Source organism: Myiozetetes cayanensis, unplaced genomic scaffold, assembly GCF_022539395.1.
Source record: "Myiozetetes cayanensis isolate MyiCay16 unplaced genomic scaffold, myiCay2020 scf21, whole genome shotgun sequence".
NCBI classification, from domain to species: domain Eukaryota; kingdom Metazoa; phylum Chordata; class Aves; order Passeriformes; family Tyrannidae; genus Myiozetetes; species Myiozetetes cayanensis.
Window position 1 is genome coordinate 11,351,270 of NW_026087423.1, and position 26,426 is coordinate 11,377,695.

Below are 26,426 nucleotides of genomic sequence, written 5' to 3' on the forward strand. Positions count from 1 at the left end.
TTTAACAAAGTAGTTAACTATCAACATTTCTTTAGGCTCCCAAAGCCTTCCAAAGGTCTGAGCGTGTTTGTGGGAAAACCTGAAGTGCTATTTAAATGTAGGGAAATGCAAATTGAAATATAAGGTGTTAAGGAGCTTTGTGGTTTTCCAGCACAATCAGGAAATTTAATGTGCCTGCTATTTGCAGTTCTGGATCAGTGTATTGAGCTGTTTCTCCCTCAGTACTCCTGCATGGCACTGCTGAAAACAATTCCAAATGGAGAGCTGGAATGAGCTGCTTTTCTTTATGATATCTGTATAAAATGACCTGTCTGTTCTAAGTCCATCCTCTGAGTCACGGCTGATATCTTCTGAGAGGCCTTTCTGAGAGTTTGCTTCGCTTTCGCAACAAGTATAATGTGATGGGCCTTGCTGCTGGCTGGGCTGATTTTTCTATTTCCACAGACTCACAAGTAGTCAGCTGTAAGAGCACAATAACGAGATGTGCCTTTTTACAAGGATTCTGCTAAAAGCAGGGTGCATCCTATGATACAGCAGGGGACACCTGCTTGGGTATGGTACAGAAAGGTTCAGCTTTTCAGTGCTTTTTCAAGAAGGCAATTTTGTCATTTAAGAGTTACTTCTAAGCCATCATTAAGGCACAAAATCAGAAAGAGTAGCAACTTTGCAACGGATTTTAAGTACAAATCTGCAACTGAGTGTTATAGAGAATTACGTACAGAGCATCCTCCTGCTCCTTCACTGTGTTTTATTTTTCTACTGTTTTGTGATTCATATTGTTTGGCTACTCGAAACTTGGAAAGTATCCATTTGACAGAACGAGCCTGTAAGTCAGGTTTATGCTGCATTTATATTTTTGTGGATTAATCTTCTGGTGGAAATCAAAAGGCATTAAAATGGATTTTATAGCCTTACGATAAAACTAACTGGAAAGGCTTTTACAGTTTTTGTCAATAAGCTAATCTGGTTTAATAATATGTCACTGAACTTTGAGAAGTACTAAACCACATACAGACCTCACTTACATGAATTAAACCCGAATTTACTGCTTTTGAATACATCTACTCACATTGGATTTGCATTAGAGTGTCTTTGCACTAGCACAGAACCAACTGAGTGCAAGTGAGAATGTACAGGAAAGCATCAATTTTCATTGTGCTGTTGAGTCCCAATGTTTTAATTTTCATTATTGTATAAAATCCCAAAACATCAACAAAAGGAATAAAACACCAACGTAGATCAATCAAGCCAAAGCAACAAAGGGAATTCATAAAATGTGGCAAGGAATAAATAAAGAGCAGGTTCAATATGGGACCTTATTTTAAAATTTCCGTGTTTCACTCAAGTTTAACTATTTCACTGACTTTCTACCAGCTCTTCATATAAAGAGAGGCATGAACTATGCTGGGTGTTTACCCATCCCAGAACAGGGGGCAGGGTACAGAACAGTGTTTGTACTCCACTTCTTTGACTCCTGCACTTACTCCAGGCTCAGGAGCTGGATGTAGACACTTCAGTTTTGAATTCTTAAATATTTAGTGGGAGTATTGCTCCTCCTGTTACAAACAAATAACTCATTTGGATTTCCACATCATCTTTGGCAATGTTGTTTGATTATTTTTTTTCTGTTTTTTTCTAAAGGTAAGGGGACTTGAAACTACCAGAAAATGCTGTAGAAAAATTAAATTGTCTAGTGCTTTGTTTTTAAGACTTTTACTTCAGTGATTTAGCCTATAAATGTATATAGAAAAATAAATAAAAAAGTGGAGAACCAATGTGAGTGTGTCACAAAGAAGTAAAGCGTTAATTTTTATTCTTAATTTAGGTGCCTTGCAAGATCTTGGCCATTCTCCTTCATTTTTTCTTCCTGAGTGCTTTTGCATGGATGCTGGTGGAAGGATTTCATCTCTACAGTATGGTGATCAAAGTATTTGGGTCAGAAGAAAGCAAGCACTTATACTATTATGGAGTTGGATGGGGTAAGCGTTTAGCAGCTGCTTACTTTAAGTCTCCTCACTCTAGGACAAGATTATATTCATATTTGAAATTGTCATCTTATGATCATAGTTTACCTTCTGAGAGTAGGTCTGTTGGATAAGAAAATCCATAATTTTTCTGACTGTAATCAGACTTTAAAATGTATAGTCCTTAAACCTAATTCCACTGCAGCGAATTCCACGACCTCTCAAGGCCAAATCAGACCCTTAATTACCAAATTAAGAACAGGACTCTGGGAGGGAGGTCTCACTGCACTATATTTTTATACTTTAGCTTACCTAATTGTTATACTGACCTAAGATGATTGAAAGAATTTAAGACAAGGATGTCTTATCTCATGTTAGTCAAAACAGACAGTTCATTTATTGGTTCTGTGCTTTCAGCTGAAGTGTGAATATGTTTGACTTTTGCAAACTCATGGATCCTGGAATAAAGACAACCCTCCTCCTGAATTTAAAAACCCAGGCCCACCATTCTTGCCTAAGCAGAAACGCCAGGCTGATTTTAAATGTTTGCAAATGTTAATGACAAATAGAAAATTGAGGCCACGTGAGGAGAGAGGGACAAGGAATTCTCCACAAAGCTGGGAACATCTATTAAGGGATCTGAGAGGTGCTATTGCTGTAAAATGAGTTCAGTGGTAATGGGAGGGACAGGACACCAAATGTGCAAAGCTGATTGAAGGTCCCATGGATTACCTTTAGTCCCAAGGGTGCTGAAAATTAACTCAAAGGCTGCAGTTGTCAGGAATTTAAGAAAAAAAAGGCAATCTGAGGAAGGTGATAGTATCCTACCATTAAAATTACCTTGAAATCGATTGGGGAAAAAACAGCCTTCTTTTTTTGCCCCGATGATTCAGCACAACACACAGAGATTATTGTAGCAAAGCTTTTCCCTCCTAGAATTTCTGGGACTCTTGATGATAGAGTTTGTGATCCTGGAGATTTTGCTGTGGCACTTTGGCCTTAGCATGTTTTCCTATTTCACCCAATTTCCTTTCCTTTAGAGACTGTCACGGAATGAAGACTTTGTTCTGAGCTGTCAAAAGACATAAATCTCTTTATTTGCTGTTATTTGATGCAGTCCCAGACTTCTGCCTAGATATGACATAACACAGCAGAAGAAAATCATAGAAAATGAATTTCTACAGTATAAATGGGAGAATATACTTTTTCCCATCAAGCAAAGTAGATCTTTTCATCACTGGAAGGAAATACACTTTCATTTGTGTCTAATGCTTCGTCTTTCTCAGTAGATGACATATTTAGCCTTTTAAAATTAATGTCCTAAAATTGCTTTAAATTGTCTGCCATAGAGTTTCTATAACCTGCCAGTTTGATTTTAGGTTTTTTTCTTTTCCTTATATAGAAGACACGGAAGCTTTCAAAATACAGCATCCAGGTTTACAGGAATTTTCCATTTTATTTGTCAGTAGTGCCTCAGAAACATAAAATCGTGGGATGGTTTGGGTTAGAATAGATGTGTTATGGGTGTAGGCTAAACTTCACAGCTCCTATGTAATTACTGCTGAAAAAAGATTGAGCAAACACACTTATTTTTGTGTATAATGTATAATCCATAGGGATTCTTCAATCCAGATAAAATCTTATGATCCCCTTAGGATAAAAATATATATATTTTTTTCGATCTTTATGGAGTTTATTGAATAGTTGTTTCTTAAAGGAAAAATACCCTTATTTTACTGTAACAAAACCTTGCTTCTTCCTCCATTGCCATTATCCATTTAGTGTTTTGTTAATGCAGTGAAAAGGCAAACAGTGCACTACAGGCTGCAGATCATTTTATTCTCACTGACTTAACAGCTCTTCTAATGCTGGTGACTGCTCTATGTTTCATCTGCATAAGCTTCCAAAGGAACTCTATTTAATTTTCTTCTTCACTGCCATTTAAAATTGATAAAGAGTCGTGATAAATCCTTTGAATATCCAGCATTTGACTGGGTGAAAAAAAAAAAAAGATAGACTAGAAATATAAAGAAGAATTAGTTAGGTACAGGTATTTTTGCTTCAGTGACAAAGTCCCTTCTGTGGGAAGATGACTTGCATCAGAAGACAAGATCTATATTCAGTATTTACTCTGCAACCAAAGATGTGTTTGGGAGCGTGAACACAAACCTGTGGGACCTTTAATCCAGGCAGCTCACACATCCATGGCATGCTGATTATCTGTGCTTAATTGCTCTGGTGAATATAATTATTCTTGATTTTGTTCAACTGTGTGTAGGAATTTCCTTTCTTAAATAGACAAGGGAGACAGGAAACTAAAATCTTGCCTTTGATTGGGTCTTACACAAGTGTTACGTTAAAGATATTATGCCTGATCCAGACAAGCATGAGAAAGCAGAATGAAGCTCAGGGGACATTAAACTCCATCCTACAGGATGGATTTCAAAGTCTAAGACCTAAACAGTGCCTGTAGATGATGCTTCTTAACTGTTGAGTATTCCATTGTATAAATACATATACATATAAAAATATAAATATCTATAAATGTGCTTCTAGCTGCAATCATTAAAGACTGAAAATACTTCTTCCAAAAATTATAGTTCTGCCACTATAGGAAAACTTTATAGAATTTGTGAGGATGATAGCAGTAAAGTTAAGTAGAAATTACTTGTCAGAGAATTTTGTAAAACCCTCATGCAGAAAACCTGAAGAATTAAACAGAAAATTGAAACTTTAAGCTATCATGTCTAATACTCTGTCTGGGACCTGGTTATTAAATTCTGTAAGATGATAAAAGCTCAACCCTTCCCATTTTATTAAATCATACAGGAATTAGCAGACAATCATTTAACATTTAAAGGGATGAGGTTTTGCCATGTTCAGAACCGTTGGCAATAAAACCCCTCGCTTCCTTCCCACTTCCTGGCCTGGAATTCTGCTCTGAAGTGGCACAACAGGACGTGGCAGTGCTGGGGCTGGAGCCACACAGCTCCCTGGCAGCAGCACCACAGCTCTCTGCCTCGGTGGAATTCCCACATCAGCCTGGAAAACATTCCCCCACCTCCCAGGGCACAGCACTCCGCAAGTGCCAAACCCCACCTGGAAACAGAGCCTGCTGGAGACACGGAAATCTTGTAGAGCTATTACATATTTATGTTAAAATAAGTCTTGTTTGGCCATCTGAGGGGGATCTGAACTGGCTTCTGCCTCTCGCTGCTGGGTGTGATGCTCTGGATAACTGAATGTCGCTGTTCCTGTCCTCTCTCACCTGCTGCTTGTGCATCCCTGAGGGAAACTCTGCTTCCTCTTCTAAGCTGTTTGGAGTTCTTGAACAAAACCACACTTACCTGGGGGAAAGTGGTTAAAATAAGTCCGATTTTTGCTTCAAGTGGTAGCGCTGCCTGAACAGCAAGAGGCAGAAATTGCACAAACAAAAACCAGGCTGAAAGAGGACTATGATTTTTCAAGGAAATTTGGACTAATGCAATCTAACTGTTAAACTAGTGTTTTATTGAAAAGTCATTCTCTTTTTCTGACATCAATTGACTAAAGCAAGTTGGATTACAGAGCTGCAGGAGGATGTCAAGTAGACTTAATTTGAAAATGACTCTGAGCTGTCCTGCTAATACAGAATTTAACAGAACTTGCCAGGTTTACTGGAAGATGTGCTTTTGTTCCTAATACTGCCACTGCCTTTGCCTTTCTGCAGGCTGCCCACTGGTGATTTGTGTCATTTCTGCATCATCATCCCTACACAGCTATGGAGAAAGTGGCAAGTGAGTACGAAAATACCCCCACTCCAGGTGCAATAAGGATGGAAAATGTGACGTGGAGGAAACTCGTAGATGTGTTAACAGGGCTGTGGAGCTGCAGGATCCTCCTGAGGAGCAGGGGAGATAACTTGCAAAAGCATGGCTGTTTCTTAGACATATTCTGGGATTTTCTTAGGCATGGAAACCTCAGATTTGCTCTTCACTGCTGAGATGATGCACAAAAAGCTCCTGAGACGTTTTGCCTGTTTTATCTTTCACTGCAGAGGCACGAGGCCTCCTCAGTGAGCTCCCTGCTCACCCCCTGCTCAGGGTAATCTTTGATGAAAGATATTCAATCCTTTGAAGAAAACTGCAGTTACACATCTCAAGATCTAGAATGGGTAATGTCCAACATTTGGAAAATTAAGGTCCTCTCTAATTTAGGAAAAGAAGGGTGAATTTAACTGAAAGAACAAGATAGGATTTAATCCTACCAAAATGTAAGCGGAAGCTTTGGAGCAAACATTATTTTTTGTGTGTGGTGCCTTGGCTGGGGCAGAGCTGCCACTGACTCCCTGCAAGACACAAATCCAAATGAGATCCTGCCTTGGATTCCCTGAGTGCGAGGAGAGGGGGAGAAGGAGCTCTATCGTGTCTCGTGCTTTTAAAATTCACCCGTCTTTTTGCGCTCTCTTCTGACTGCTATTTTAAATTAAGAACATTGCTAATTAAATGGCTGTGTGTTTCATCTGAAATGGTTCTCGTTTCTCCCTGCAGCTGCTGGCTTTCACTGGAGAATGGAGCAATCTGGGCTTTTGTGGCGCCGGCGATGTTTGTCATTCTGGTAGGTAAAACCACAGCAGCTGCTGTTTTCTTGTTGCATGTCCCTGTCAGCCACACAGCAGCACTGGCTGAAGGCCTGGGGTCAATCCTTGTGCCAGCCCACTGAAACAGCAGTCATGAATGTTCCAGAATTGCTTGGTTCCTCCTCCATTTTTGTGTTTGTTTGTTTGGTTTTTTTTTTCATTGCACATGGTTGGGTATTAATTTATGCATATTAATTCTCACACTGTTAATTTCACTGTTGCAAGAGAAAGATGGGACCTAAAATACTGAGGCAGCCCCGTTGGTGTCATTAATAATTGTGTAGAGCCAAGGAAACTTGGGAGTTTTAACAGTTCTCAGAAAGAACCCCAAAGGACAGAAAGAACCCCCAAAAGAACAGGCTCTGTGGTTTGTGTTTCATATACACCAGTAAGAGCTGAAAGCCTAATTCCATCCCACTGGTGTTTGAAGCTTTTGTGAGTGTCCCCAGTGAAGATGAACATCCCCAGATTTCATCTCGCAGAAAACCCCCCCTCACAAATCCTGCTCACAAGCCAAAGGAAGGAAGGACAAATAAATAAATAAATAAAACTAATGTTTACCATTGCATATCCCTGTAACTATTTGGCAAGCAGAAGATGGCTCCTTGGCTGACCTTTACCATCACAGGGGATTTTATGCTGTGGGTGAGTGGACATCCTAACATTTGCCTGGGAGACAGTGAAGTCAGCATCTCTTCCAGGCAGCCCAGCCCAGCACCTTCCACCCACGATACAGCCCCTGAAAAACTAGGTTAGATAAAGGTATATTAAAAAATCCAGTGCAAATGGTTGCCATACTGATGTGACAGAAATTGTCTCATGTTAGCATTTTAATCAAATTATTAATGGCAGCACTTGAAAGTCCCTAAACAGTAAGGACAGAATTTCTTTTACCTCGGTGAAAGCATATACATGTAAATAACAAATGTTGATCACTAGGTTAGAACTGGCTAAACAGCTCTGGATTTTGTCCCAACAAACTTAATTCCTTGTTGACTTGTAACTTGAACCTTCTGAATGTGAGTTTGTATTTGAAGATATATAGATACTGATGATTGGGGAGCAATTAAAGTAGTGCAATATTCATATGTCTCCTGCTCGCATTAGCACTTGCTTTTAGTCATTGTTCAGCATCGAGGGAGGAAATGAGATGCAGCAAATAACATCAAACCTTTCCAAGCTGCTGTCCAAAGATGGTGTTAAACAAAACACACCAGGTAGTGAAATGCTTACTCACCTGAGCAAGCACAGCCTTCAACAATTTGCATGCATAGGTGCTTGCCAGTGAAAGTAAGAGTTTAGCTGTCTGGCTCTAACTTATGATATATAACATTTGTGCAGCCCTAATTATATTCTTGTAGGGATACAAATATTTTCAGAAAGAGTGAGCTCACAAGGTTGATTCACGTAGAGCAATTTGTTAAATAGTCTGAACCCAGCTCTGCCCAAAATAGCAGCAAGCTGGCTGACAAATTACCCTCTCTGGGCATTGAATATTCCAGCTGAAAAATGTGTTAGTGCCTATAGGGAAATAACAAGGCTAAACACTATTTTGTGTGTGTGTGTGTGTGCCTGTGCTCTTTAAATAACAAATGAGCCACCAGTTGCATGAACTGGTGTTTAACTCTGAAAATACTCCTCAAAAAGCAGGTTTTGACTGGTTCCATCCACAGTTCCTCTCTGCCAAGAAAAAGGATTATGCTGTGAGGAAAACAGGGGGACTGCTCTTTTTAACTCCCACTCCCTCGAGACAAGGCAGGCACAGTTCACTTCTGTCCTGCCACATCCTCACAGGCAATACAGACATCATGGAGCCTTAAAACAGAGTGATGTGTGTGGAGTGTGACTGGGAAAAAGCACTCACACATACTTTTCTGGGCAGTAATTCACAGAACCTCCCAACCCTGTATGGATTCCCATTCCCAACCTGCTCTTCCCTTGGGATTGAGTCAAGGGATGAGACGAAGGAAATAGTTCCTTCTATGTGGAGGTCTTTTGGCTTCCACCTACATCTCAAAGATCACTCTCCCCCACCCTCCAAACCACAACACAGGGGCCTCTATATCATCCTCTTAAGGCAGCTTCACAAAAAAATTCTTGCAATTAGTTTGCAAGCCAAACTAAGCTCAGCCAAAGTCGGCCTGGGACATGTGGGGAAAAAAAAGAAAACACTTGAGAAAGCACCTGAATTTTTGATACAAGACATTAGAACTTCTGGCAGAAGGCTTTTGCTTGTTATCAGCCATCTGCTGCCTTGGTGTGTTTCCATAGATATGGCAGAATTAAGGAAATTCTGTGGAAAGCATCTGTGTTCATGGAGCAGTGGGTGAACTGCAGACTGAACAATCCATTGCAGGGGGAGATGCTGGGCTGTAGTGGCAAGGCCTTTCTATTGTTTTCCCTGTGAGTAGTGATTTTCCTGGTGGTTTTTTTTTAACAAGCCTTTCGGATAAACAGCATTTTTATGGGGCTAAATGATTTTCATCAGCATATTGCTGACAGTTCTGTGCTGTGGGGCCATCAGCTTTATGACCAGAGTCTTCAGATGGGGCCCTGTGGAATTTGGGTCCTGGGCTGAGGTTACCATCACTGTCTTCAGCTGGTACTTGCCCATGAATACTCAATTTATAAAATAGTATTATCTCCCCTATACCTGTTGATCATAAAAGGTTTAGTAAGTTCCTTGTGGTGTTTATTCCTACCAGTGCAGAATTAGGATAATTTCCTTATGATGGACAGTTAGACTGTGAGTCTAACTCCCACTGATTGAAAAGTGACAATTTGTGTTCCTTATTAGGCATCACTCATCATGGGAAAAGGTGGCAGAGTTGAACCCATAGTGTCTAAAGGCCCTGAGACAGCAGGATTGCTCAGTTTGGTTGAAATCAAGTACCTACTTAAATGCTGTGGTGGATTAGACCTCATTTGCTAAGCTTCTCATTTTTTTCTTATTAGCACTCAGCTATGAGCACTTTTACTCTTTTAAGATTAAATTCCTTCATTAAGTTAAAGTTCTTCTTACTTAACCGACAGTAAAGCATGCAAGATTTTTTTGAACAAGGGCACAGATTCAATATTAAGGATTAATATTAGGAAAGTGTGGAAGTCGGGCTCCTTTATTTGTTTTCTTCTGTATTTCCTTTCCAACCTCAAAGCTTTGCTCTGATATTCAGGTCTAACTGTTGTGACACTACATGCATTAACCCAAATTAATTTGCAAAAATAACTCAGTTTAGTCTATTCCATCTGCAGCTGCTCTGGGATAGCTAAAAGTAGCATCAGGCTTTCCAAAACCACTCTCCCAAATTTTAACATCCATCTAATTCAATCGACTGGCTGTGTTTGGAAGTGCTTATTGCCCAGTAATGGTTTCTGCTGTGCCCCAGCAATGGGCTGCAGTGTTGATGTGTGTGACCAGTGATGTCATGGTAAAGATCAAGTTCACTCACACCATCAGAGAGTAAGTTAAACCTCAATTGGAAGAGTCACTTAAACTCCCTGTACCATTGCCCAAAACTGAAGTGGAGCCTAAAATAGTTTGTGGTTTTAGAGGAAAGCTGGTCAATGGATTTAATTAAGGCAATATGTTGAGGTTGATTTTTTTTTTAGTTCCCTTGTACTGCCAAGCCTTTTCTTGGCTAGGATGGGACACACCACATCAGAGGGTTTTACACATGGGATTTCTGCCCTGTATTTAACAAGAAACAAAACTCTCATGTGACTTGGAGGAAATCTTGGTGAAACCCCTCCAAAGCAACCGGAGAGAGGCAAAGAATTTGTCTCACTGCATCTGGTCTGGCAAAACTTGGACGAGAAGAGGTTTTGAAAGAGGTTCTTTTTGCTCATTTAACTCCCTGCCCGATCTGACAGTTTTTGGTCAGATGAAGCTGCCACTGGAGCGAGCCAGAGCTCCCTGATGTCATCGGGCCCTTTCCGTGGGCTCCAGTGGGCTTTGGATCAAACCTCCAGTGATGGGAACTGGCAGCTCCTGCTGACTCTGCAGAGAGCTGTGAGTGCCTGGGCTTGGACAAGACGCCTTGAAAGGAGTCTTGTGAATTAGTGAACAAGCACTAATGCTATTAGTTATATTTTTTTAAAGTAGAGTGTGGCCAGTACCTGGAAGCCAAACCATTCTAAAGTTCCTGTCTAATTTTAAGGCAAAACAACTGCCATTGTCAGGCTATCTGGCCTTTCAGGAAAGGAAGAGGTAGGAACTGTATACAGTGGCCTTATCTAAATATTTATTCTCCTAGTTTGAACATTCTGATATAGGTTAAAGAATAATGAGTGTTTCATCAACTTAACATTCTCCTATTCAAATCATTGGCAAAGCATTTATGTCAGATGCCAAAAAAATCACTGGAAGAACAACTCAGAGGCTGTATTTTGGTTTCCCATTGTAAGGGCAGTGGAAATAACTCCATGCTTTACTTACTGAAGCATTAACAGAGGCAGGCATTTGTAGCTAATCTGTTTATTTAAGCTGGATGAGATTACTTTGATTTCTCAAAATACCTAAGCAAAAATTTTTAAGTGGTTCAGGAAATTTAAATACAGAACTTCAGAACTTGAGGACCTTTTTCTACATCAGCAGTGAGATCACAATATTCCCTTCTCATCTTTTAGACATATTACCAGTGCACCCTGGAAAGGGTATAGTCACACTGACTGCACCAAGGCCTTTGAAATCCACTTTACACCATCCAGATTGCCTAGGAAATTGATTTTATATTTAATTTCTTTTATATTAAAAAATTCAAATTCAGCTATAAACACTGAACAACTTCTGTGTTAGAAAACCACCTAATTTGTCCAGTTTGTCTTTTGCTGTTTTTTTTTTTTGAAGTCTTCTCTTTCTTTTTGTTCTGTAGTTCAGGATAGTTTTATCCTTAACTTGGTGCTTTGTAGCTGAGGTATAAATTTGAGCAGGAAGGGGGAAATATGTCTTTCACCTTCACATTCTTGACTCTTCTTTTTCCTTTAAACCCAAGGTCTTTGCACAGCAAGACAATCTTTACCACGTTTCCTTTGAGTGATTTCCTTCTTCCTTCACCTGTGACTCCAGCACAAACTTTCTTTTGTTGGGCATTTTCAGTGTTAGTCTATTCAAGATTTCCTACTTTTCTGCTGGGAATTCTTTTCATTTGATTGATGTTTCTACTGGACCCGACATCAAAAAGAGCAGGGCCTTTGAAGAGCAGGGTTCAGGCTTTACGTATTTTTCTCATTGCTGTTTTAAAATAGTCTTGTGCTTAAATTGCAAGCAGACTTTGGTAAGAAAAGGGAGTTGTGCACCCTGGAGTCTGTGCACAGGCAAGCACAACACCAAAGAGGATGAAGAAGGCACGTGCCTGGCTGGTGAAGTTCTTGTCTGTTTTGGCAGCTGGCAGAAGGCTGTTAAGGGATTGATTTGTACAGGAGGGATCCTGAGTATTTCTTTGGCTGTGCAGCAATGTATCAGTCCAGACTTTTCCCAAGGACTGCTCCTGAGGGAAAGAGAACACAAGCAAGAATTACCCACTGTGGGGGGAAAGAAATCATTGACCAGGGGCAAACTATAATAGTCCAACACCAAAAATCTCTTTTGCCAAATAAATACAAAGTTTCTGTTTTCTGTTGTATTTGTACAATCCCCTCCTAGGGCAGCCTTCATCTTTGACACAGTCAGAACTTGCTTTCCTTACCAAGTCTCATTCCTTCCTCTTCTGCAGGTCAATATTGGCATCCTCATCGCTGTCACCAGAGTCATCTCCAGAATCAGTGCAGACAACTACAAGGTCCATGGAGATGCTAATGCCTTCAAGTAAGTTTTTCTCATTCAAATTGTATTGTAACAATCTCATCCAAGCAATGTTAAATCATGGACTTCTCCCAGAACATGGACATCACTCCTCTTCAATAAAAAAACAAATCATGTTAAAGGTAGCTTCTCATTCTCTTGAATGCAGCCAGTTAAACTATATTTTATTAAAGCTAAATGCTGCACAGGATGAAACCTGTGGCTCAGCAGGAGCTAAAGTGTTTTCTTGCTTATTACAGTCTCCAGCATTCGCTGATTCATGTTTTTCCCTTTTATTAAGGGATACTTTCCTCTTCCTGCTCTATTCAAAGCTAAATCTCACACAGCATCCTTAATCTGTACTGGGATATTGGAACTATTCTGCTCCTTCAGAGGATAGACCTTATTTCTAGCCCCAGCTCAGCATAATATTTAGGCATATGCTTATCTTTAAGACACTCTTGATACTGCAAAGCACACAGACTTATGCTGGATTTAAATGTGTGCTTAAATCCAAGCAGGTCTTTACATCACAGTGCCATGAGCCTCTGGGGATGGTGGCCTCTGAGAGTGAATCATCTTTCAGAATAGTCTGGAGGGGAAATGTAAGGCAGGCACAAAGCTACTGCTGAATACACAAGGACAAATTCTGATATTTCTAAAATATATAAGATTACATATGAGTAGCTAAGAAGATAATTTAATATAGCAAGGTTAAATTAAGATGCTGAATATTCCATTTTGTATCTCCTAAGGATGCTTTAGTCCAAATATAGAAAGGACACTGTATATAACTAAAGGAATATAGAACTTACATAGAAGAAAAATGTGATGATGGTTTGTGTTTAATGTTTCTGAGACACAGGCTATTGCACGATAGGGATTTGGTGCCACTGTTCTGAAATGGTACCATAAAGAATAATTTTTATGCTTGGATTACTTATGTAATTTTGAAAGTGTCATTAAGTTTTAAATATTGGTGACAGTTACCTAATTGAAGTTAGTTTAGTTATTGTATACTTATCCAACAGGAAAAGAAAAACAGTAAATAATCTACACGAAAATCTATAAGACAATTACCTGGTAGTGAAATGAAAAAATTGGGAATCAAAATGACTGTTTCAGGTTTGGCTGAGTCCCTGTGACCTTCAGAAGTACAAAGGAAATATAGAACCCTAGGAAGCAAATAACTGTATATTGTCAATGCCAATTTCTGTGCATTATTAGAGGTATGAAGACAAAGAAAGAACTCTGTAAGTAGAAGAGAAGCTACACAGATTGCTCTATTTACTTAGATATTTTATTTGTATTACGAGGCATTGATTCAATACACACTGTACCCTGCAGACTAATATATATTAATTTTTATCAAAGGAAACTATGTGTGTGCACATAAGTAAATCCATGCATGAATGATTGGTCTAGGAATCAGATGTAATCCATTCAGTGAGGAGTGAATGTCCTTAGTTCAAATACTGTCAGCTGTAGATTTGGAATGGTGTAGCTCTGTACTGAAAATGTGACTTCTCCAGACACTCTGCCTAAGAGATTCTCTTTGTGTCAAGTAATTTTTACATTACACTTTTAGGATTTGACCTGACAAAGGTGACAGTGGTGGAGAAAAATGATAATCAATGGGATGATGCATCTGGAAACGTTAAATTATTAAATTATTATGGGGAAATATGCTCTGATAGAACATCTTTCCTCGCAGAACTAAATTAAGTCACTAAGATATAATAGAGGGTAAACAGAATGTACAGAATAGCTCTTCTTCTGTAGATATCATTACAGAAATGGGTCTTTAAAAGAAGTTTTAAATAAGGAGGGCATTAATATCGGTTCAAATCAGATTCTGGAGAGTATTTATACCCTGATTCAGCACAGCAGTGAGGCATGATGAATTAGAGTTTTGTGTACAGGGGATGTCATGGAGAAAGTAACTGCACTGTTGGGAAAAAAAAGATAATTGTAAAGCCTTTGTAGCACCGAGTTTCATCCTCTTGTCATCAGTATTCCTTATACAGGTGAAGGGGTTTATATGTCTAGTGTGAAATCATTCTACCTGTGTTATCATTTTCCAAAAAAAAGAAGAGAACAAAACAAAAGAAGGTTCTACTCTGACAACTGCAAAGGGAAGGGCTTTTTGTAGTGAAAAAACCCCCCCGTGGCTCCAAGCACTAAAGGATCCTGGGTGCTGATTACAGGTTGTTAACGGGTGAGGGTGGATGAGCACAGCCAAAGGAATCGGTGACAGAACATGGAGAAATCAAACACAATAAGCTCTGTAGTTCCTGTCAGGTCGCTGCCAGCAAGGACTGCAAGGTAGTTTTTGAATCAACAAGTTCAATTGGCTCAGGGAGGAATCACTGCAGACTGCAAAACGCTTCGTGTAACGTCAGCCTCAAACAAAGGGCCTGCCAGGCACCCGTGTGAGCGCTGCAGTTCATTGAGATTAGCTGAGGGCAAAGCTGCAGTGTGTTAGGAGGAGTTTATCAGCCCCCTCTCACAAACACTGAGCTCAATTCAGATGGCACGGCGTGACTTTGGTGAGGCAGCAAAGCACTTTGTCACCACGTCGCGGTTGTTGGCAGCGCTCGAGTGGGACACGAGGCAGAAGTGGTTCCTTCAGGGCTGTGTTTGTGGTCTCAGAGACAGAAAATGAGAACTGCAGCGCTAGGAGCTGTGGAGGGGAAACCTGCTCAATCCAGCTGAGAGAGAAAAAAGGAGGAATTTCCGTGCTGTCTTTTCAGGCTGAAAAGAAATTCAGTTGGAAAGCGCGGTGAGAAACGGTGAGTTGTTGTCTGACTGGTTTGAATGACAGCAGTTAAACAGCAGGGTTAGACATTTACAACTGACAGTGAACTGGAACACCTGGCAAACTGGCTGAGGAATGCCCAAAGTGACTGTGGCAGGAGCATCAGGAAGGTGCCAGTGCCACCTTCCATTTCCCTGGTGACTCGGGCAAACACATCTGCCCGTAAGCACCTGACCGAGAGGTCTCACACTTGCAGGTGTTGCTGCTCTCAAACCTGGGCAGTTGTAGTCTGAAAGTCCCAGCCTAGAGGTTTTATGGAACTGGCTCCTCATCAGGCTCACCTCTTGCCAGGCTCTGCTGCCAAAGGAAAGGTTTAATCACGCTGACAAAGACTGGCTTCCATTGCTGCTGGCAGCCTGGGTGGGAGAGGACTTCACGTGGCTTCGTCTCCCCTAAACTCCAGAGCTCAGCAAAGCTGACACCACCTCCACTGGGACTCCTGATCTGTGGAGAAATGGTGGTTCAACTTGTCTGTTCAGTGTTCATCTCACTTGCCTTTAAAGTTCTGATTTCTCCCCAGTGGCTGAGGGAAGCCCAGGCTGACTGATTTGTGCTCAGATACCATCTCTGCAGGTCTCAAGCCTGGTGTGATAACTCACACCTCCAAGGCCATCAGCCCATAACCGAGCAGAGATTACCTCAGGAAATCGTCAAAGATGCACTTTGAGTCATCATGATATCAGTTAGAAAGGGTATTTATTGCTGGAGAAGTGCTGGGCCTGGAGCATATTTAGTTTCCTGATAGATTAAGTTACTTGGCAACGCAAGTTGGTTATCACCAACAAGGCTTGTTTCTCTTGGCAACAGACAGCAATAAACTGATGTAATTATTTAGAGTAATTGTTCCTGATTTTCCATATGGCAACAGGTCCTCTCAAATACTGACTCAAACATGACTACAGAATATGCATCGGGGTGAGCCAGTGCTCCAATCTGAAGGCAGCATCTGTCAAACTTCACGTTTAAAAGCCAAAACAGAAAAGGAAGTTGTGGACAAAATTCCTTTTTCTTTTTTTTTTTTTCCTTTTTTTCTTTTTCTTTTTTTTTTTTTTTTGTCATGAGACCACTTTATTATTCTTCCTCCCCATTCACATTTCTCACAGAATGAAATGCAGTTCTTTATTGGCTGGTTGACCTCTTCAAGTTCAGATGTTGCTTGTCAGAGTGGAGACATCAAGAGCATCTTGCTGAACATTTTGTTTTAGTTTCAGACCTACTCGTGTGGTCATTTGTTTGTTTAATGTAAGCAATAATAGTGCCCCCAAAACAAAGTATAGGGTAAATTGAAGGAGCAGCATAAAAGAGCAAGTTTTTATGATGCATAAAGTGCAATAACTTATGGCAAGATGAATATAATTAATCAGTATATGATCAGAGACATTAATTAATGCATAATAGACTCCTGTGACAGTCTGAACAGTAAGTATTTGTGTGTTGTAGTAATTTTTGTATGTGTATAAAAATAATCACTTTTTAGTGTCTGAATCTTTAATTCTGCAAGAGCAGTTTACTGGTAAGAGCTGAGCAAAGAATTATCAGCTCCTATTTATTACTTGAATTTACTTAAGAACGTGCTTTTTGTTGTTTTTGAAGCATATCAAACACGTATGTAGAACATGAACTTTTCACTTAGTTGTGATTGATTGTTCTTGAACCTCTTATTACAAGATTAGCTATTGATTCTCAGCAAAATAATTTCAAGTAGTAGTTCAAATGTGTCCTTAGGAGAATGTTTTGCGTCCAGGGAACAGATTTTCTGCCAAAAAGCTAATTTGAATGTTTTAGTTCATAGAATACTGAATCTGATACCTTGAAACATTTAAATGCATACATACAGCATTTGTTTGAATTATCTGTTCTTTTTTTAGGGAAATAACTAATCATGTGTTTGAGTTTAAGCATATGAGTAGCCTCTCTAGGCTTAATGCAATTAAAGCAGCTTAGTTTAATGGAATTGCTCATGTTCTCAAAGAGGCACATGATTACATTTCTGAGTTATGGGCCATTTGAACCCTTTTTCTTACTTATTTCTGCTGCATCCACAGACTTAACTCTAACAGTGCATTCATTATCTCTTATTAGGACCTAAATAGTTTTGTTTCTCGCTGCTCTACCCTTTCAAAGTCTCATTGCTGTGTTTGCTTGCAAAGGTTCTCTGTTACAGTGAGAGAAAAACCCCTGCTGTGACAGTGTGTTAAAAATGTGCACATTTGATTCCCCTTGGGGAGAGCCCTTCCTTGATTATGCCTATCACAGGTAATTATTTGACTAGCTGAGTTGCCTGGCTCCTGGATTACAAGGGTTAAAATATAACAAAATCCCCAAATATCTTAGTTTTGCACTAATACTAATCATAATAGAGGAAGAAATACAAAGCATGTCTCTGTTGCAGGAAGCAGTTTTAGTTCTACTCAGCCTGTGATTTCCCAGCCAGTTCACTTCTGCGTGGTGTTGTCCAGCAGAGACAGTTTCATTAACTTCTCTTGAATAAACTGCCAAGTCCAACTCTTATTGAATACTTTCTCACTGCTTGCTCTGAAATGGTCCAATGAGTTGGAAAAATCTCTGTCTCTTTTGTCAAGTGTACGCTTCAGCACTTGGTGAACCAGAAGTGATAGCTATCATAATCATCCACGGAGAAAGCAATTACGGCAAAATTAGAAATATTTCTTAGCCTTTTACTCCCTTCTTTCTTTCATTTTACTTGTTTTCTTCGTCCCTCATAGCTCCACTCAGTAAAATAGTAAAACAGTTCTCCACTGGAAAAATACTTCTTCTTTTTAGTTAAATTAATGACTGAAAATTGGAACAAATGGCAGTAGCTGCAACGCACGGGAGCAAAACAGGACTTCTTCAAGGAAAGCTCAGCACTCAAGTCATGTAAACTGCTGTGTTCATTCATCCTCCATTTTTTATCATAACCCCCTTTGCATGAAACTGGAAATGGAACATGTAGGTTTAATGCAAATCCATTCCTTACTTTGGTTATTTGGGGAAGAAAAAAAAAAAAAAAAGAAGATAAAAATCAGCTGTATAGAAAGCATTTCCCTTTTCCAGGTGCAAATCTGAGAGAGTTGTCCTCCACCAGCTCGTGGTGCTGCAGACAATCTGTACGGTTTAAGCGTGTAATTGGCCGTTCCAAAGCACTTTGCAAAGCCATCTATTACATCCCTGCAGCACACCCAGCGTGCTGAGGCGAATTGCTCATCCATTTAATCACTGATCCGTTCCGTGCCATGACTCTGCATCGGTGTTTTCCTTTGTTTATAAACACACCAGGCACCTTCTGCCTCGGATACTGGCGCTGGCAGTTAGCGCTGATAGCTTTGGTGATTCAACATCAGCCATTTTTCTGCAAGCTATCGTGTATTTGTTGTGTTTTGCTCCTGAGATCCCACTCCTGTTTCACGTCATTTGGTGTCCAGCGACTCCTCGTTCTAAGGATTATTCCCAGCTGTTCATTTTCACCAAACGTACTTGTCAATCACGGCTCTTGCTTGAAGCTCTTGAGAGCTCTCCTGCCAAAGGAGATACTGTAATCTCCCTCCACAACTAAATTCCACCCCTTTGAGAGGCCATTAGAGAATTTTTCCTCTTTTTTGTTGTTGTTGTTGTTTTCCCCATCATTCCACAAGGGGTGAGGAGCAAGTTCCAATCTGCAAAACTCTTCTGAAAAGTCTAGGGGGAATCAAAATCCGTAGCACTGGAAAACCCTTTCTGTGCCTTTCTGGGTGGCAGATTCTTGCAGGGCAACCCCGAGAGACACAAAGCACCTGCTTTTTTGTGTGCTCTGCTGAGAAAGAAAAGAAGTTTTTCCATTTGCTGAAGGAGAGCCATCCATCAGACAGAGCAGTGTGACAAGCCAAACCTGCTTCCAGCAATTCCTTTTCTTGACAATTTCTCACTGTGTGTGAGGAATCGTGTTCATTGAACAGGGCTTCAAACAGCACGAGGGATGTACCTCACAGAAACTGCTGGAAGGGGGGCAGTTGACTGACAATAAAGGAAATAATTAAAATGGAAGTATTAAGCAGTGACAATTAGCGAGCTGAAGTGCTGCTGCCAATGATAATGTTTTCAACCTAATTAAATTTTTGGCTCATTGAATATGACAAATACAAATGCAATTCGGGTATCTCCTTATTAGACTCAGAGTTTTAGACTGGAAATAACATGGGTTTGAATGTTGCCAATGAGGGCATTAATGAGGAAGTGCTAATCTTTTAGAGATCATAATGACAGTAATGGTAGTGGTTTCTTCACTGCAGATGCTGAGAGTCTCAGCACTGGAGGAAGGCTCCAGGCCATGTTGTGATTGTTCAGGCGCATTTCAGGCACATTTTGGGAGGAGTATTAAAAGATTAAAAGTATGTAAAGCGTAGCTGTAGAGAGGAGGCTGCTCTGCAAAACCAGAGAAACAAGGACAAATAGTAACAGGCTTAAACTGATGGGAAAAAATCAAGTATCTTTGAGCTTCCTGTAGTGGGAGGGGAGTTGCAAAGTAATGGAGCTGATCATCTGGAGAGCTGCTGCCTTTGCAGAGCTCTCAGAAGTGGTTGTACAGCTCTCTGTCAAGGCTAATTCTGGTGCCAGGAGCAACAACCGACCCTGTCTCACGGCTGAGCTGGACAAGATGACACTGTGAGCCTTTCCACAGTTTATTTTTACCTTGGTTGTCTCCTTCTGAGCCAAACTTGCCTTCTGTAGGAATAGTTTTCAGTCTGTCATTACTCCTCAAGCTGGATTTGCTGCTGCAGGGCCTGTTGATTTTGGCTCCAAAGGAACAAGCAGTTGATGCTCATGTGCCTATTTCTTTCTGTGTTAGCAAGGGTAGTCAGACAAAACACACAGGTACAAAATATATTTGGAAAACTTGATAGTTAAGAGGTGCTGGATTTGCTGAGTATAAAGGTATAATAATTTTTATTAGAGATGCTTAGGCATGTTTATTTTCACATCTGAATGTAAGGATAGAATAAGTTTTATTAAAACTTGGTTATTAAATCCCTGTGATGAAACTTTGCTGTGATAGCAATGGAATCAGTGATGGGAGCGAAGAGTGTGAGAGAAGGGGCCATACCAAGCCACCCTTCAGATATTTATCATCCTGTCTAGATGGGAATGTCTAGAAACCTCTGTTGTAATTATTGATCTGTGGTTGAATCAATGTCTTGATTCCAACCTATCAGTCCCTGATAGATTCCAGGAGCAGTCTCTGCAGGTGTAATCTGTTCTCTGCAGGAATGTGAGGGTACACTGTGTTCAGATGGGGTCTTCTTAAGACAAATCAGGACTTATGCAGCATGTAATGAGGAAAAAACTCTCTGCTGGCCCCATGCCTAAGGTTGGATCATTCCTGATGTGTCTTTTGCTGCATACAAGGTGCCAGCTAGAGAGGAGCTGGGTCAAGGGTGTTTTTAACTATATGATATTGAGGCATCTGAGAACAGTGCAGGTGTGGTGTCACCCCACTGCCTTCCTCCCTGCTGCCAGCCTTGTCTAAGGAATAGCTTGTCTTCTTTACCTTAGAATTATAACAACAGAAAGTTTCAGGTTTTGAAAATCTCTAGCTTTGAAGTTCACATTAATTTGGGGTTTTTTTAAATGTCCTAGTTGTATTTAGTTTCCAATTTTTTACTATCTGATTTGAAGCCTTGAAAATGCCAGGAGGAGGAGGAGGATGGTGCTCTGAGTCACAGCTTTCTGCCTGGTACCAGAGTAACAATTAAATGCTGGTCCTTCATCACGAAATGGCACAACTCCCTCTGAACAGCAATAACTTCAAGGGCTTGCTAGAACTGCTCATTTACATCCTTGGTCCAATTTATAATCCTGGAACTCTGTGTCAGCTTTATGCAGAATAATAAGAACAAATATTATAGTTATGGTGCTGCAGAAAGTAAATGCTGATTTAAGCATGCACCTTTGTGCAGAGCCCTGGGCAACTTGTAAATCACTGCCCAGGCTGACACAGCTCTGAGCTAAATGTGATCTACATATTTTTCCCAATAATGGTCTCTCAAAATAAAATGAAATAAATGAAAAATACAGGTGATTACAATAATTACCCCCAGTATCTCCTGTAGCTTCTCCAGTTGCCCTCCCAAGTTAGCTGCCTTTTAATAATGGCATTTAACTATTATATTAGAAACTGGGGAATATAGGAATACAGTAGCAGAGCAAAGCAGCTTTGGGTGTCCTCATGTGAGGGGATGTAGTAATGACTCAGATCACTTGTTCAAAAAAGTAAGCAGCAATGAGACAGATATAAATATGTGTGGAGCTGCATAAAGAAACATTTCAGGAGTTATTGTCTGAGCCCACAGTGCAGAATGAGAGAATCAGCAACCCTGAAAATAAATAAATATTTTTCATTTTCATTGTGGTTATGGAACCCAACCATACCCAGTGCAGCAACATCTTAGTAAAGCAAAGGGCTTGAGATGGTTCCAAAAAGCCCAGAGAGGCTCAGATAGAAGCACTGGTAAGTGAAACAGCACCAACTATGGCATTAATTTTCATAAACACTATAAAGCCATGAGTTGCCTGGCTTCTTTAATGCCAGTTCAATGAGGAATCAGGTTCCTCACGTTGCATCATTGCATCAAGCTGGATGCTTTTGGCAGTTTGAGTTGTCCTCCAGAGCAGCAGCCGCTGGCAGAGCCCAGACAGGGAGGCAGTGACTGTAGCTGTGCTCCAGCAATCCTTTCTTTTCCCCCCATATGTACATTTGAGACAGATGATGAAGCAAGGACGTGGCTGTTTCTTTGCCACTGCTGCAGTTAGAGCTCGTGTGAACCATTACACAGAAAATTGCTTTTCTTTCTCAGTTCATGTGCCTGACCTTGACAGCTTTGCTGCTCGCTGGGGCCGTTGCCGTGGAAACGGGAGAGTGATGGTTCTGTTGATATCGTTGCATAATTAAGGGTCACTGAGACTGTTCAGTTCAAGAGATCATTTTCAGAGTTAGCTCCTCGGGGAGGGGAGAACGTTACTCCACAGAAATTCTGTGCATGATTTGATGTGATTGTTACTTTGTCATCTTAATTAAACCACGGGCCCCACTGACTTTGAGCTAAAAGCCTCCAGTCTTTCCGAAGGACCACACTTTTGAAAACCCAAACCCCAACATGATGCTCCAGCACAAACATCATCAGCACAGAGCACAAAGTAGGGGCCACTTCATGTTTTTAGCATGTGATGTTTCTAATTTGACATCCCAGAGTAAGGAAAAAAAATTAATCATAATGTAAACTGTGTTTTATTATAGTTATCATCAGTTGGCTCTGTATTAACACCTAATCCTGTGCTTTGGACAACTCTTGAGATGTTCAGGGAAGAAAGGCCCCATCCACATTAGCCTTGTGGTCTGGAGAGCCAAAATTGCCACACTGTTCTTTATTTTTGCCATACTTTATTTTTGCACAGAGATTTTTGCAAGGTCTGTCTGCCTCTACCTTCTGGCTCTTTGAGCAGGTCTATGCTTTTAACACACCCTTTCTTTTCCCCTGTGTGTCCTTTGTGAACAATCTGTGCCCTTTCATATCAGTATTCCAGTCATGTGAATGCTTCCTTCAAACCTCCTGTTATGTAAGGAAAAGTGAACACTATGAGGTCCTTTTCATAACTTCTGTCATTTGACAATCCCTCTTTATTAGCACTGGCTCTGTCATCTTAGTTTACTGCCGGGAAAACAGAGATTTTCACCACATGATACAATAACTATAAAAGAGATTGAGATGGCTGTAAATAGAGCAATAAGACTAATTTTCATTATATTCTTTCAAGATGACTTGCAGAGATTTAGCCAATTAGAAACAGTGAGAGCTGGGCTGATGCAGATTCCTGGCTCACACTGACGGCATACCTAGGGACAGAAAGCTGTCATGAGATGTGGAAGAAATCCTGCCTTGGGAGCTTGGAAAATGAATGAAACAATGGAGACTGTAGTGGAAGAAGTAATTGGGTGGAAGTGCTGGAGGCAAAAGGTAGGTGGCATCCAGCCTGCTCCACCTGGCACCCACAGGCAGGATCTGCCCCTTTCAGACACTCCCACTGCCTTGTCCTTGAAAGGAAGAGCTAATGAGTTTTCTGGGAATAAACTGTCACAAAAAGTTCCTTCTCCTGGGCTGAGCCCAGTGCAGATCTGGGCCTGTCAGAAGAAGGGGGAACTCTGAAGGATCAGACCTGTTTTCACACATGCAGAGGGTCCAGAGCACCACTGACTGTGAATTTATTTTAAATGGTTGTACCCAAAACGGTTGTGTCGCTGCTCAGCTGGGATTGTTCCCAGCACACCTGAAGTGACTGTCTGAGTGCAGATATTTGTGCTGCATGCTCCTTTAGCAGTTGCTATGGGAAAGGGAAAACATGTTCTGTTCCACTGGGGCTCTTCCTGAGGGTTCAAGTGATGCTTCAGGAGAAGCAGAGCATGAAAGGAAGCACAGAGACACGCATTGTTTTGATGATTGAAGCACAGATATGCAGCAAGACTATTCATTAGCAGGTGGTCCCAGTCACCTTTTAAAAGTGGTGACTTCACTAAGAACAGAGAAGCTTTTGGGTGCCTTTTGGGAATGAGTTTGTGTAGAGCTGGGTATGCTGTGTTACAAAGCTGCTCAGTGCAGGTCTCCTCACCCAAGCCCAATTATTGACACTCCTTGGCTGCACATGGCACGTTCTTCCACGGTGATAACAAGCTCTTATTTTCTTTGACGACTCAATGGCAGTGGAAAATTAGCTCTTACCCTGGGCTTGGGGATCGAGAAGCGGAGAATGCTGTCTCAGCAGCAGTGCAGTGAGAGAATTAGTGACAAAATAATGTTGGAGAAAGGAACTGTAGAAAAAAAGGGAAAATCCCACAGCAAATTCAGTTCCTCTAGGGAAATCATAAACACTGAAAATTCAGCTTGCAAGGACATTATATTTTAATTCTTTATATTTTTTTAATAGCTTACATTAAAGACAAGGAGAAGAACATGTTTTGGTTCAGTACTTACTGCTCTTTTTTGGGAAGTATACTTTTTTTTTCTTTTGCAGTTTTAGAATCCAGAAGCAATGGAGGAGACATGGGGCTTGATCTTTGGGAGGCCTTAGCAAGGCACAGATTCCTAAATCCCTGGTTAGGTGCTTAAGTCAAAAGTCAGCGCTGCCAGTCCCTGGAATTGCCTTCTCAGTATTAAAATTCTTAAAGTAGCTCCATTTCTGATCATGGCCTTAATTTTTTCAGGGTTGATGGGGATTTCAAGTGAGACTTGAATTTCAGTCCCTGCTCTACTGAATATTTAATATAAATTCAGAAATATTAATAAAGCAAGGATTAGGTAGGACTCTCCTCTCTCAGGGATTGCCTTGTGACTAATCTGTGGAGTTCACCTTCTCTCTCTGAGCCAGAGAATATTTAATTATTCAATGTAAGTGGAACAGGTTCAATAGGCAAGAATGAGCACCAAGCAGGGAGTCAAAATACTTTTCTGGAAAAAGGAAACTTCACTCCCTTAGACAGAAGAGTGATTTGAGCCCAGACCTCTGATATTCTGGGCAAATGCTGCACCTACCAAAGGAACAGTTTTAAGGTTTTTAGGAAGGCCTGTGAGAGATGACACTGCTTTGGCAACATCTGCCTTGTTGTGAGAGTCCGTGGTTGAGAGTGTACAGAAAATGCCACCCCCCTTCCCACTCTTGTGATAAAAATCAGTCTGATTTAGTTGCTGTTACAGCCGAAATTGCTTTTTTGTAGCTACAATACTTTTGATTATCAAGATCTTCCCAGGTTATAAATGGCACTCATGAGAAAGCAACGATCTGAAGTGACTGTAAATTTATAGTTCTTATTCAGTTCCACAACACTATTTTGAAAGTGCAAACAACATTTGGGAAAATGGGAAATGGCCTCTGCAATTACAAGTAGCTTTGTCTTCTTTTTTTTCATTATGATTTTTTTTTAAATTTACGGCTGAGCTTAGAAATCACCCAAGACTAGGCAAGGAAATGTGTATGTACTAATAAAAAGACATTCCTGTACTAATTAAAAGACATCCCTTGTGCCATCAGCCTTGTTGTCCATACAGCCAAGACAGAGTGTAGGAGGAGAAGGAGGTACAGGTATATTTGCAGGAGTTCTTGAGCTACTGCTTGGTGTCAGGAGCAGAAGTAAAATCCATGCCTGTCCTTTCTAAGATGAGAGCTCTACCCACTAGATCAAGGTGTCTACCAGAGTTCAGAGATTAATTTCTTTGAGTGAAACACCCCCACACCTCTTCTGATGTCACTTTGTGCAGCGTGGGGAGTCAATTGGTTGCTAAGTTCAAAATGGGCCTGAGGGATTTGACTGTGAGCCTGTGCTTTGGCTGCTCTGCTGAGCAGCTCACACCACCCTCAGTGCATTACTCTGCCAAGACTCCATTTTTCTCTTTAAGGAGTGCAAGGCAGCTCATTCCTCCAGATTCCTAATGGTGCCAGTGGCTGTGGATCAGCCCTATGTTTTTATTGCCATTTATTTCCCTAAAAAATACGAGTTGTTACCAATATCCTTCCATCTCCCTGTTTGGCATCGGTGACAACTCACCACCTAAACCTCTTGGTGCTGGTTTTGTTCCTTGGAGTAGCAAAAGGAGCTCCAGGGAGCAAAGTGAGCAGCAGCACAGGGTGCTCTCCTGGTCAGGGACCTGCTGTTCCTCTGACATCAGCTCGAGCGTGGCCAGGTGGAGCAGACAACGTGTGTGCTGGACTTGCATGAAAAACATTTCCATTCACAGCCAGAATTCCTGCATGTGGCTTCCCAGCAGCTCTCCAACTGCCAGCTCAGAAGTGGGTGAGTGCTGCTTGCAACAAATGGGAAACTGAAGCTAAATTCAATTTTTCCAGGCATTAGTCTGAAATGTTATTTACAGATCTGGGGATTTTTTATTTGTTTTCTATGAAGCACAAAGGATATTGCTGGAAGTGACTAGTGAGGAGTTCAGGAAACAAGAGAGAAACTTCAGTTAAAAGACTTATTTGTCAAGTTATCAATTTCAGTGAATTGTGATGAAGGATTTCTGAGGTTTTTTTAGACAGCATTTCCTCCAATGATTATATAATCTTGGCTTATGGGCCTGAATTTAGTTCTTACTTCAACAGGCATCACGAGTGAAAAGTGGATGTCAGAAGTCTTAAAAGGATTAGTGCTCCATATAGAACCAATAAAATTGATTTGTGAATTAGGGGTCCCCTTCACAGAAGTAATAAAGTTTTCTTTCTGTGAGC

The 26,426-nt window shown here is 40.7% G+C and overlaps 1 protein-coding gene across 2 annotated transcripts in view; it reads left to right on the plus strand.

Moving 5' to 3' along the window:
• Positions 1-26,426, plus strand: part of ADGRD1 (adhesion G protein-coupled receptor D1) — a 131,839-nt gene that overhangs the window by 95,016 nt on the left and 10,397 nt on the right. For both annotated transcript variants that reach the window (XM_050318689.1, XM_050318688.1), the window contains 4 exons: positions 1,826-1,979; positions 5,674-5,740; positions 6,494-6,560; positions 12,294-12,385. In XM_050318689.1, the coding sequence (XP_050174646.1) occupies positions 1,826-1,979; positions 5,674-5,740; positions 6,494-6,560; positions 12,294-12,385 (380 nt within the window). The remainder of the gene's footprint in view (positions 1-1,825; positions 1,980-5,673; positions 5,741-6,493; positions 6,561-12,293; positions 12,386-26,426) is intronic.